Consider the following 13,053-nt stretch of genomic DNA (forward strand, 5'->3'; position numbering starts at 1 on the left):
TGCCTCAACGTTCTTCCCTGACTCAGTTGCCAATGATGATTATTGTGACGCTTGCAGCAAATCGAGAGAAGTGCCAAGAGCCAGCACGTTGCTCGAAGATGCTGGATTTACACTTACAAGATAAAGCTTGCTGAAAAGTTATAGGCTACACGTTTTCCATAAGATAATATTTTACTTTTCTGCTGTGTTGCTTTAGTTTACTACATCACAGAACATAGTCTACAGAAAGAAGCGATGACCAACAGCACATCACATTGTGGCATCAATAGTTTTCGACTCTATAAAACACCATCAATATAATATATTTATTTTTAAAATTCAATATTGTGACTATGGCTTTTGTTTACATACTGTAATAGTTACATCATAATCGTCCATAGTTCATAATTTTTCTCCAGCAAGTAATTTTTAATTATTTCAGCTTTCTCAGTCTCTATTTACCAAATTGGTAGCACTTGTATTTTTTTCTATTTACCTTTGTTTGACAGGTTATGCATGAGGATTGTTTTAACTAATATAGAGGCTTGAGTAGTGGAGAACAATTTCTTCTTAGTTTCTGGAGTCAACGAAATTTAAGATCAGTTCATATACAAAATAAGTTTCCTGGTAAGTTCAGAGCATCCAATAATAAAATTTCATTCTGACTTTCCGTGAAGAATCAACCTGTAAACTTTTCATTGACTGAACAGATGAAACAATACTGTTAACAATTTTTTTTAAATATATGTTTTCTTTTCAAAATAACACAAACAACGCGCCAGCTCTGAAGTTCAACTCTACAGTAGCTTGAAACGACAGAAGCTTTCGAAAAGAACATCAACTTATCCGCGCCGTTTGACTGAACATATTTTTGTCAATTATAACCACAAGATGGTGCTATAGGTCTTGTAATAGATGTCTTCTGAGTTTCAGTCGGAACCTTTCTCAAAATACAATTCAGACGTGAAGTAAAGTGACTGTGTTAGTTTGATAGCGGTCCACTGAGGTACAAGGGAATATTTGCTTCTTTAATTAATTAGTAACACGATAGTGCATCAGCATACAACTGTCAGATCATAAAGTCATATCAGTAAAGATACAAAAGCTAAAATGTCGTTTACTGGCTTCCGTCGGTAAATGTCCATACTGAAAATATCCGGACGGGAAAGTGCTCACTTGGAAAATGTCCCTTATCAAAAAATAATGACATTTTCCAGTTGGGATATTTTTCGTATGGATATTTTCTGTATAGATATATTCCGTATCACTTACATTCTCTCTTGACAGACACGATAAGTAGAAATCAGAACTAACTTTTTATCCCAGTCAGAAATTTAGTCATCTGATTGATTTTTAATTGAACGTTTGCGCAAATGTTAAATCATTGTAAAAGTGACTGTTTTGATGGCTGAGATAAACGTGGCATTGATAAAACTTACGGACGTTGTCGCGCATGTTCGGAAAGTGCAAGTTTCAAATGGAATTCAAAGTTTTTCGTTGCGACTTAATTGGAGGGTTAGATCACGCTGCGCAAATTCGACTCTCGGGGTGCGCGATTTAGCAACGCATTTTAGCACCGCTCTCCATTCAGCGGCACCTAGTGAATAGAACAATTCCCCGGCAACAACACTTCAATAATCGGAAACTTCACTCTGTCAATCTCAGTAACCGGCCCTGCGTTAAAAGCCTCTACAAGTATGCGAAGCTACCAGGAATAACCTACCAAGGCTTTGTCAGTCCGAAGATAAAGATTCAAACCAAACCAAGCCCACTGCCAGGGAGGGGTATCAACTTTAACCCACACCACTTCACTTTGAAATATTGAGTTGCCGCGATATTTCAATTGTAAAATAATATAATGATATCTATTTTGTTTACAATAAAAATGATAATAAATACAATCACAACGATGTTATTAAAATATTATTTATTGGTATTTTTGTTTTTCTTGATTCAGTTCACGCGACCATACCCATCTTAAATGGAGGGATTTAGAAATCATTACATTCTCCTGCTCTATTGATTTTGGGGAGTCGTATTTAGCAAAATATACATCTTGAAAATGTTTTCTTTTTTCCCACGCCCCATTTTGTCCTTATCCACCGGATAACCTCCCTAGTGTTCTCCTTCCCAAGCATAATTTTAGACACGCATCGTCTATGAACAAGGTCACAACAGAATTCTCTGCATAGTTGTGATTTCATAATGAATGTTATCAGCAATTATGACGTCTTGTGTTTTAATTGTTATTCTCTGATGTTAAAAACAACATGAGCACTTCTGTACTCAAACACGAGTGCATTTAAACATATGCAATTTATGCTCTTGACTTTCCAAACTACGTTACAATTATTTAATAACTTTATTATTAACCTTTTAAATCGTTCTTTAAACTTGAGGCAATTACAAGGATATTATAGCTGAGTTCATATTTAGGTGGCTCGAACTGTTCAACAGGTAAAACAAGATCAGATAAAATTATCCCTTTAAAAAAAATTATATTGATTTATCATTTGCAGATGTTGAAGTGATGCCAGCACATTGATTCACTGGATAAAAGTTCTTCTTTATTTCTCGTAAATACTTTGCAGTTGTATTTGTGGAAACATTGTGTGAAAAAATGCTTAATGAGTTAAAAAATAATGCTAAAAAGTGACTTCTAATAGATTATACACAGTCCCAACACCACTACATTTTATTGTATATGCGGTAAAAGCTAAATTACACATAAGCTACAAAGTAAACTGTCTTCCCGACGTTTTTTTAATAACAATTCCGTCAAGTGCCAACAACTCCGTTAAATTTTAAACTATAATAAAAATCAAAGATAGTTTAAAAAATAAAAATTAAATGATTTTTCGATTTGAAAAATTTCAGTTTTGCTTCGATAACATTTCAATACTTTTAATTTTGAAAAATTAAAATCACTCAAAATATTTGTTTGATTCTTGGAAAGGAAAAAGTAGGAAAATTTGGATGTTTGTCATGTATTGGCATACCCAGCAAACACATTGGCTAGAAATACAAGCTAGAGCAGGAATTTATAAAAACAAGTAATTTCTGTTAAGTTTCATACTGTGGTAGGTTTTTGTTGATGCAATAAATCTAAAATAATCACAAAATTAATAAAAAATAAAAAAAAATTTAGCAATGGTTGCCAAAGTACAACTAGATTTATTTGCAATGTTTAATTATTAATTTTTCATTGATTAATTTTATTAATTATTAATGTTCCATAAATAATGTTAATGATTAATTTTTAATATTTAAATATTACACACAGTTAAATTTTTAATTACTGAAAATGAATGTAAGTTTGAAAAGGTTTAAAACTTTATGGATTTGTTTACTGTAATCTAATTTTGTTCAAGGTTTAGTTGACATTCTAATTATACACTAAGTTGAAGCTACAATTCTCAAAAATCAGTTTTCAAACTGATACGAAAATTCTTGCGAACTTTTATGAAAACAACATTTAATCGAATTGAGTAAAGAATTCGTAAAAATTGTTTCTGGTGATCAAAATAAAATAAATTTCGTCGATTTATTGCCACCTTGTCACCACTTCATAGGAAACAATCACAAGCCGGCCAAACGCCGTTATGTCTTTTTCTGTTGTTTCATGAAAAAGAAAATCAAAAGGACGTTCGGTTTTAATTGCTTTCAAAATCTTAATATTTAATTGTGACGACATAATCATCGCGAGCGTTATGAAAACGCGTCACGTTCGAATCTTTCTGCCCACAGGGTTTCAAAGAAAGAACTGCGATTTTTTAAATCTTCTCAAACAAAGAAGTGTCACGTTTTCATCGGCTGTTCGCTATAAAAGCGATGTCATCTGTGAACAAGCATCATTGATTGTTCGATTACATCGAAGGAATCACAACTTTGTAACAATGAGCCTTCGCGTCGGAGTCGCTCTGGTGGCTCTCTGTCTCTTCATCGAGCTCTCTGGAGCAACAACCTACGGTAAGTATAAAGCCTTCTTTCAAAGAAGTAGTTTGCCAGTTTGATTTCCTGAGGAATCGAACCAAAGACAGGAACGAATGTCATCGAACCTAGTTGTAATTTGAAGATAAAAAATAACAGTAATATTTCTAAAAACAGAGTGAAATTGTTCACCAGAGATTTGATAATTAAAGTAACTAGCGTTCTTCTGGTGACTATAGGTGACTATAGTAATATTTCTTCCATGAACGTTTTCAACGATTGTCACCTGCGCTGAAACTGTCTGCGTTGCTAAATGAAAATAACGTCAAATTGTCAATACTGTATAACAAATAGAGTTACCAATCACCTAAAAACATAGACAACCTGATTCGTTCTCACTGGGATCAGCAAAGGATTCTTATTGAAATATGCTACGTAATATTAATGTGCCGTGCAGCAACGAAGATGTTTTTAACTTCAATCTTTCAACATTATTATTTTCTCGTTAATTTATTTAAGCAAAGTTGCATAAAAACAAACATTTACGATGTTTCATGAACTATAAAAATATATCGCGGAAGCATCGCTATATAATATTGTACATAACAAACCGATATTGTTACTTAATAGTCTAATAATTACTGTATAACTGTGGTGACAATATTTAAATCCAAACTCTGTGTCAACTCATGAAACCAACAGATTAAGATAATTAAAAATAATAACAATTTAATAGATGATTGCATTTGCAACAATAGGTTGCTTTTGCCAGAACAACACCTCACAAGATAACACGTAGAAATTATTAGTTTACTCCACATATTTTCAAATGGTGAAAATAAATGCTTCTTCCTTCGTGTGAAACATGATTGTAAAATAGGTGAAACACATGACAGGTAAAATAAATGATGTTTCTATAATTAGAAACTAATAAAAAGTGAAAAATCAAAAACAAATTTAATTGAATTGTTTTTATTTTTTAGCGAGATGTGACCCTTACAAGGTACGCAATGGATACTATCGACCACGCAGGAACGGAGGATTCAGGTACGGACAGCGAATTGCTTATTACTGCGATCGCTACTACCGCTTGGCTGGCTACGACTCGTATCAGTGCGATACTGATGGGTGGAACTACAAGACCCCGCCGCGATGCGTCCGTGAGTTGCATGTAGCCTACAAGTTACACTTGCGGTTTCACTTGCGGCTGCCATTGTTGCGGCTGCCGTTTCACTTGCGGCTGCCATTGTTGCGTCACAGTTAGAGTTAGTCCTACAAACGATACTTTAAAATGTTTTTAACTAATGGATGTAAATTGAAGAATAAATTTTAAAGCAAAAAATAAAAACAGGTAGCAAGATTTCAAAATATTCATGTACCTTATAGCGATATGCGCGCGACCTGACGACCCAGACAATGGGGATGTAACAACTCGGCCGAGAGGGAGCCGATTTATTTCCAAGGATGATAGCGTAAGGTTTAGTTGCGATGACGGGTTTCAACTGTCCGGAGATGCCGTCGTGACTTGTGAGGGGCCCAACACCTGGGACGAGGACTTTCCCACTTGTAGACGTAAGTATAGAAAAAAGTATTAAACTAAAAGTTTTAAACAAAAAGTTGTAAATAAACATTTAAATAAAGGAATACGACTGGTAAGCCAAGTTTTTACTTATATAATCCGGCAGCAGGCATGTCATACAATTTAGAGTAAATCATCAGACAACAAAACCCGTAGTTTTACATTGATTCAACGTCGGCGATGTAAACATTTTACTGCCTATAGGTCAACACATTGCGATAAAAAATTGTAAAATTTTAACCTTCCACGAACTCATAGTCCCACAACTCAACTTGCATAATTGTATTCTGACCCAAACAACAAAATTCAAGGTCTGCAGACGTTGAATCAATGTAAAAATGAAGCGATTTGCTGTCTGGAGACTGCCCTGAGTTCATCAATTCCATCTGCTAATTGTGAAGGTTTGAGATAAAACGGCATGTTTCACCATCGTTGCTTTGCTGCTAAAAAACAGAATTAATTAGCTTTTCACGCTTTCAGATTGCAAGTACAGTTTTGCCAAATTAGTAAATAAAATTAGTTCATACTTTGTTTTGGGTCATAAGAATAAACTGAGTTTGTTTTGATGAAAGTATATCAGTTAATTTTTACACAAAACGCCAAAACGGAAAACCTTTAATCATAACGATTTTTCTTTATGCCAAAAAATAAACTGTCAAGCCATAAATATTATTTTTCAAAATCACACCACTAAAAAACTTATGCAAGCCATTTTGAATCCCATGGACATTCGAAGATGTGATGGCCTTTCAGAATTGCGTTAGAATTCCCTCCAATTGTTTCATTGTTACGTCACAGGTATCCCAAGATGTTCTCGCCCAGACAACCCAGACAATGGGGTTGTCGTCAGCAAACCAAACTCCAAGAAGGTTTTCGACGTCAATGAAAAGGTTTGGTTCCAATGCAATGTTGGGTTCCGGTTATCCGGTCCAGGAGATTTGACATGCGAGCGCTCCGGAGGCTGGGATCGCGAGTTCCCGTCTTGTGATCGTAAGTAAATGAATCAAAAAGCGAAGTTTAGTGCCTTTTTTCATCTTTTACGTTTAACGAAGCAAAACATCAAAGATAAGGAAATTTGTTTCAGGGAAACCAATTGATTTCATCACAGATTCTGCAAAAGCGACTTGCAAAACTTTACAAAACTTCATATTTCGATGTTATGAATGCTAACCTTTGTTATCTTTTATGTAACACATACTCTATTCTTTAAGTTGAAGCTTTGTACAAAGCAAAAGCATTCAGCAAAAGTTGCATTCAGAGATAAAATAGTCCCTGAAAAGAAATGTTTTACCACTTGCAAAAAGTGATTTTTGTTTCTCCTCGTTTGTCGTTACAAATTTATCACAAAAGTTTTTTTCCAATAAATTTACTGAAGATTTCAAATTCGATGGGTACTGGGCAAGATATGATGATGATTATGTGCCTGAGCAGATACAGCGCCTACACTGCAGACTGACAGGCATTGGTGATCATATTCTTTCGAACTTCTCTGTCATGGGCAGAGTATCAGAAACATAAACGACAACAAATTAAAAAGTTCAATTTGTTTCATTAACGCCAAATGTTTGTTTATTGCGGTAAATAAACATAAATTATATAATTAAACTTGTTGAAGCTTTTTATTGCAAACTAAGTTGAAAGTTAAGAAAATAATTGCAATTACTGGGCGTATTCGCAGTAATTTAGACTCTTTCTTTGTTACGTCACAGGTATCCCAAGATGTTCTCGCCCAGACAACCCAGACAATGGGGTTGTAGTCAGCAAACCAAACTCTAAGAAGGTTTTCGACGTCAATGAAAAGGTTTGGTTCCGATGCAATGTTGGGTTCCGGTTATCCGGTCCAGGAGATTTGACATGCGAAGGCTTTGAGGATTGGGATCGCGACTTCCCAACCTGTGATCGTGAGTAAATTGAACAATACTAAAGACATCAGCTGACAATCCTTCATCTGCCACGCTGTTGAAACTTTTAGTTTGTGTTCAGTCTGCGTAACTGCTCAAAGAGTCGAAACATGTTTCGGAAAACAAGTTGATTTTGTCATAACCTCACAAACAGAACAGTGCAAGAAGCGACTTGCTGCATCTTTAAAAAATCTGTTTTTTCTTTATTGAAATTACTAGTACAAACTCTTAAATTTATGTTTTCAAAAGATGTAAAAAGCACAGAGCATTTTATTCAAGCATTCGAAGATCTGCGTTCTTTCGATTTGTCTAATTCATAAAGGCCCCAATCGAACAAAAATGGAAGACCCCATACTCGAGCTTCACCCTTTGTGGGGATTATCAGTAGGATATATCCATGTGTCTTGTCTGGGAATCGAACCTGCAACTTTGATGGGAATTGTGGACATCTCCGACGTGAGACAGATGGGATAGCTTCCTCAGGTCACGTGGATATGCACCGTTGATGATCCCAAACAAGGATGAAACTCGATTATGGGGTCTTCAACTTTTGTTCGATTGGGACTTGATAGCTTAATCTCCAGATCCCCTCAATTTGTCTAATTGCATGTCGATATTATTGCTTATTTAGCATCAGTGCCATCAGATATTCACCAGAGTTGCCAAACACATATAAAATAAGTTATGATAACATTTACAACTTTGATAAAATATATATTTTTTTTTAAATAATATGGAAATTGTGAGAGTTTTTATTGATTTTTAGCTTGCCAGTGAGTAATTTACTTTTTCTACTGTATTTCTGTGTCTTATTGTTCCAAACAAAGCTCCGTTTCCATTGGTCGTGAATAAAAGACTAATTTTAAATAATGAAAAGAAACTAAGCTGGAAGATGTGCCATTATGCGCTCCATGAAATTATTTCTTAGTAACAGTAGATTCACTGATGATCCTCAATGGGATGTGAAAAAAAATGTAAAAATAGTTTTGAATTTGTTTTCTTTGATCTTTTGTCAGGAAACCAACAAAATAAAAGTTTTCCTTTAAGTTCAAATAAATTAAATTCTGTAATTTAGGCCTAACTTTGTTTTAAATCATTCTACTTGGTGAATTATATTAAAAATAAAGTTAAAATTTTTGAATTCCGAATACTTCTTTCTAACCCTCTTCATCTTCAATTGTTTCTTTGTTACGTCACAGGTATACCAAGATGTTCTCGTCCAGACAACCCAGACAATGGGGTTGTCGTCAGCAAACCAAACTCCAAGAAGGTTTTCGACGTCAATGAAAAGGTTTGGTTCCGATGCAATGTTGGGTTCCGGTTATCCGGTCTAGGAGATTTGACATGCGAGGGCTTTGAAGACTGGGATCGCGAGTTCCCGTCCTGTGATCGTGAGTAATTTGAAGAATAAGCGAAGTTTAGCGCCTTTTTTCATCTTTTATGCTTATTTTTATATTTTAATTAGTATAAGGTAATATTGCGTATTCGCAGTAATTTGGACTCTTTCTTTGTTACGTCACAGGTATCCCAAGATGTTCTCGCCCAGACAACCCAGACAATGGGGTTGTAGTCAGCAAACCAAACTCCAAGAAAGTTTTCGATGTCAACGAAAAGGTGTGGTTCCGATGCAATGTTGGGTTTCGGTTATCCGGACCAGGAGATTTGACATGCGAGGGCTTTGAAGACTGGGATCGCAACTTCCCAACCTGTGATCGTAAGTAAATTGTTTAAAAATTAAGTTGATCAACCAGCTGGCACTCAAAATGAAATCTGAATGTTTGCTAAAACTTTTGGCAAAAGTGATTTTCTAATACCCATGTTCTATGAGATCATCAAAAATTATGTGTCAGTTTCTCTGTAAAATACGACTTTAAAAGTGCCCATGCGAAGTACAGTTGCCAAAAGCGTTTTCAGGCACCAACGATAGTAGTAGTCGTCTACAGTGGAAGATATAATCCGGTTTCCACAATGGTAGACCTACTAAAAATTGCATGAGACTTCTCACTAAGCATTTGTTCACAGATAATTTTTACGAAAGTTGAAGTTTGAAATTTTCAACATCTTGTTCTTTCAAGTGCCTGTTAACTGTCGTATTATTTCGGGCATGCTGGCGGGTTCTTCTTCTTACTCGTACCATCATTCGGTTTCCACTTTCGTTCACTCCACCAATCATCCTTCTCCACATGTCACATGCTAAATGTGCTACTGTTGTTTTTCTATCAAAGACAGCTGATCTATCGCTTTTTACATTGATTCAACGTCTGGAGACGCTGGTTGGGGATGGTTGATTTGCTGTCAGAGACAGATTTTTTCGCTTGTGAGTAAACATTTTGCTGTAATTTCTAACAATTATTGTATCTTTTCAGGTATTTCGACACCGAAGTGTCCCAGACCAAAGAATCCCAAAAATGGATACGTCACAAGCAGGCCCAACAACAAACAATACTTCAGCAAAGGCGAGAAGGTTTGGTTCCAATGCAGCAAGTACTACGCAATTTCGGGCTACAAAGACATCACTTGTACGTCTGCAGGAACTTGGAACAGGAACCCTCCCACTTGCAAGGGTAACTAAAACGTTTATCATTTTTTAATGGATTCAAACTGTTCCATTTGGTTGATAATTGATTTACCTTTTTGGGGAATAGCAAATGGTGAGCAATCAACAAAAACAAATCATAATTTGAAAAGAATTTCACATTAAAACCAGTTTCTGAAAAGGATGAATAGAAAACCACATTGAAGAAGCTGTTCAAAGCATTAGCAATGCTATTTTGTTTTTGACAATGTTTAGTTAACTATTTCAGAGAGAGGATAGCATTATATAATTGCGCAGACCAACACTGTTGGGTAAGCTTGTCACAAGTTATAAAAAAAAAAAAACTATAAACTGTCAAGGCATGATCTTACCCGAACAAATTTGTCGTTTTTTTAGTAATTCAATGTCTATAGACTGTGCACTGATAGAATGAAGCAACGGAGAAGAACGTTCGCTTTCCAATCATGCAATGCGGGTTCGACTCCCGGCTTAAGCTGGTTGTTGAAAACACCGCTCACCTCTACCCAGGGTGTAATAAATTGGGTGGGCATAGTTGCTGAAGGAAAGGCGGCCGTAAGTAAGGAACTGGCAACCCTGCTCTTATTAGTGCCAACAGCTTAATACACAAGATTATTTTACAGGGTCTTGCAAAGACAGGTGTAGAAATGGAAGGTACGACAGCCGAGCTCCGTGCCGATGCAATAGACTCTGCCGAGTGTTCAAGCGAGACTGCTGCGACGACTATAAATCAGTTTGCCGTAAGTAGATGCATGCTTCTTTCCGTCATGATGTCATAATCCAATCGCACACAACACGAGTTTCATCAAGCAGTTTTCTATTCATAAAAATCGACGTATTTTATCCTTGGATGTCGTGCCTTGTCATGACCAAGTGCAATGACTTTTTTTCTATTTTTAATAAGTTTAATGGTGTAATATTTCAATTGTGGTAAATAAAATCTTTCAGTTATTCTGGGAACCTAACCCAAGCAGACTGTCTGCTTGAAGCGGTTGATTGTCTCATCATCAATAAGAAGAATGCGCCTAGCTAATAACGCAGCATCAGTTTACCAGTTTCATCATAATGATTAGAAATGGATTTTTCATACTGTTATAGCATCGTCGATCTCACGAAGTTGTTTTCTGGGTTATTAACAAGACATCTTATGCTATTTTCAACTGTGTTGAGAATTTAATCTTAAACTGGACTTTGCAACTTTTTAGGGAGTTTTCCTCTCAAGCAATATTGTCTTTACAATTTCAAAAAGTTTTTCTTTTCTTGTTATTACTTTGTTTTCAATGGTTTGTTGTGTGTTTCAGAAAAGCGAAGGGGTTAACCGCCATGAAGAAGAGGAGATGTGGATGACAATGGAGAACAACAACATTATGTATATATTCTTTGTTATCCTGTCAAACGTTACAATTTTCATTGTTTCACAACAAATAAACCAAGTTTGTTTCATTTCAACAATGCGTCGTGTGCAAATGCGCATCAGCAGACAGAAAACGCGTAGCAGTCGCCACCACGTGACAACAGTTGATTCGAAAAATTCGAAAGTTCAAACAGCGGCGTGTCTTCCATCGTTTCTTCTGTTCCTTACTGCCGGCATGTAGCTTGTTTTTTATATCACAGAAGATGGGGCCTCTATATCAGTGCTGTTAAACATGGATTCCTCTGAACCCTAGGGTTCCGTGGAACATGTAGTGGGGTCCTGTGCGTTTAATGAGAGTTCCTCGTTTTTCTATAGGAGTTAATTCTTTGCTTCCGTAGGCCTATATTGATGCCGTCGCTCTGAATTGTTAGATCACTATGCCGCATTCACACTCCAAGTAGGCCAGTTAGTTAAACAAGAGATTGTGTGCAGAACAGTCGAAAAAGAAGCATTGATACAAGCTAGACTAGTTCTAATTTCAGGATGCTCGCTTGAGCAACGCATTTCATGAACACTGCTCCATTCAGCGGCACTTAGTTGATGGAATAATTCACATACAACAACACTGCTGCAATGATGTTGCTCTAACAGCTATGCAAAACTGCCATGAATAAAGTTTCCAAAAACCTCCAGAATGCAGTTGGAAAATCTCAGGCCTACATGTTTTACATTACTATTGCGTAAATTGTGGTCAACGTCAACGCATATACCTCATCTGCGGCTAAACCAAAAAAATGTCTAAGGGTAAATATTGCTTACTTTCAGTGACGATCGGTGAGGGAAAGCAAGGAAAGCAGTGCTTACCTGAGCGAAAACTATGCAAAATATAATGACTGAATTCTAGGTTTAACTTATTATTATTTTTATCACGTCTATTTTAACTTGAAAATTACTGTATTCGTGACTAGAATTACTCGTAACGCTTGTGAGTAGTCTAAGTCCTCACCAAACCGCATGTCTTGCCTATAAATGCCAATTAACGCAAACGCTTCTGTCAGAAACAATCACTGAGGCTCCAAGTAAGCAACTATCAAACGTGCTTGATAAGGCCTAAGATTCAAAAATGTCAAACAACGCCTTTGTTTTATCCAATCCGCACACGTTTTGCAAAACGTCACCAGCTGCTTAGCCAATCAGATGTGTTATGGTTATGGTATGGTTAGTTTTGCTTTCCCAGTGACGTCAATGCGAACATTCGCTAGAGCGGCTAGACTAACTCGTCAGAATGGTCTCTCGTCACGGTACAGAGCACAGCATCATAATGCCGAAATAATTGTTGCTGTTTTTTTGGTGTCCGACGTTTTCTTCGTAAACAGTTCTTCGTAAAGCAATTCTTCGTAAGCAATTTTTCGTAAAACAATTCTTCGTATAGTTAATTCTTTGTAAAACAATTCTTCCCAAAGCATTTATTCGTGCATGCAATGGAGATTTGGTGTATACGAAGAAATGCTTTACGAAAAATTCTTTTACGGATTTCATTTCACCAACAACTGTTTACGAACAATTGTTTTACGAAGAATTGCTTACGAAGAATTGCTTTACGAAGAATTGTTTACGAAGAATTCGCCTATAACCGTTTTTTTATGTCTCCTCGCCATGTACTTTAGCCTACTAGCTTTCATAGTCATGCCTTTGCCCTTTTTACAGCGTTGATATAACGTTACTTCGCCAATGAACGTTCAGGTGCGGGTGCAAT

At 36.2% G+C, this 13,053-nt stretch overlaps 1 protein-coding gene across 1 annotated transcript; it reads left to right on the forward strand.

Annotated features, from left to right (window-relative positions):
• The first annotated feature begins 3,857 nt into the window (after positions 1–3,857).
• Positions 3,858–11,386, forward strand: LOC145786956 (E-selectin-like). Its single transcript, XM_082598706.1, has 10 exons — positions 3,858–3,948; positions 4,893–5,069; positions 5,296–5,481; positions 6,287–6,478; positions 7,198–7,389; positions 8,589–8,780; positions 8,912–9,103; positions 9,756–9,953; positions 10,567–10,683; positions 11,245–11,386. The coding sequence occupies exons 1-10, from the start codon at positions 3,876–3,878 to the stop codon at positions 11,259–11,261; spliced, it is 1,536 nt and encodes a 511-aa protein (XP_082454832.1). The 5' UTR covers positions 3,858–3,875; the 3' UTR covers positions 11,262–11,386.
• Positions 11,387–13,053: the final 1,667 nt, after the last annotated feature.

The sequence above is a fragment of the Aplidium turbinatum genome, chromosome 17 (genome assembly GCF_918807975.1).
Source record: "Aplidium turbinatum chromosome 17, kaAplTurb1.1, whole genome shotgun sequence".
NCBI lineage: Eukaryota > Metazoa > Chordata > Ascidiacea > Aplousobranchia > Polyclinidae > Aplidium > Aplidium turbinatum.

Excerpts from the sequence above, each read along its gene's own strand:
- LOC145786956 (XM_082598706.1), top strand. The coding sequence starts at position 3,876 with ATGAGCCTTCGCGTCGGAGTCGCTCTGGTGGCTCTCTGTCTCTTCATC. Across the intron at positions 3,949-4,892 it reads CTCTGGAGCAACAACCTACG|CGAGATGTGACCCTTACAAG; the intron begins GTAAGTATAAAG and ends TTTATTTTTTAG. Across the intron at positions 5,482-6,286 it reads GGACTTTCCCACTTGTAGAC|GTATCCCAAGATGTTCTCGC; the intron begins GTAAGTATAGAA and ends GTTACGTCACAG.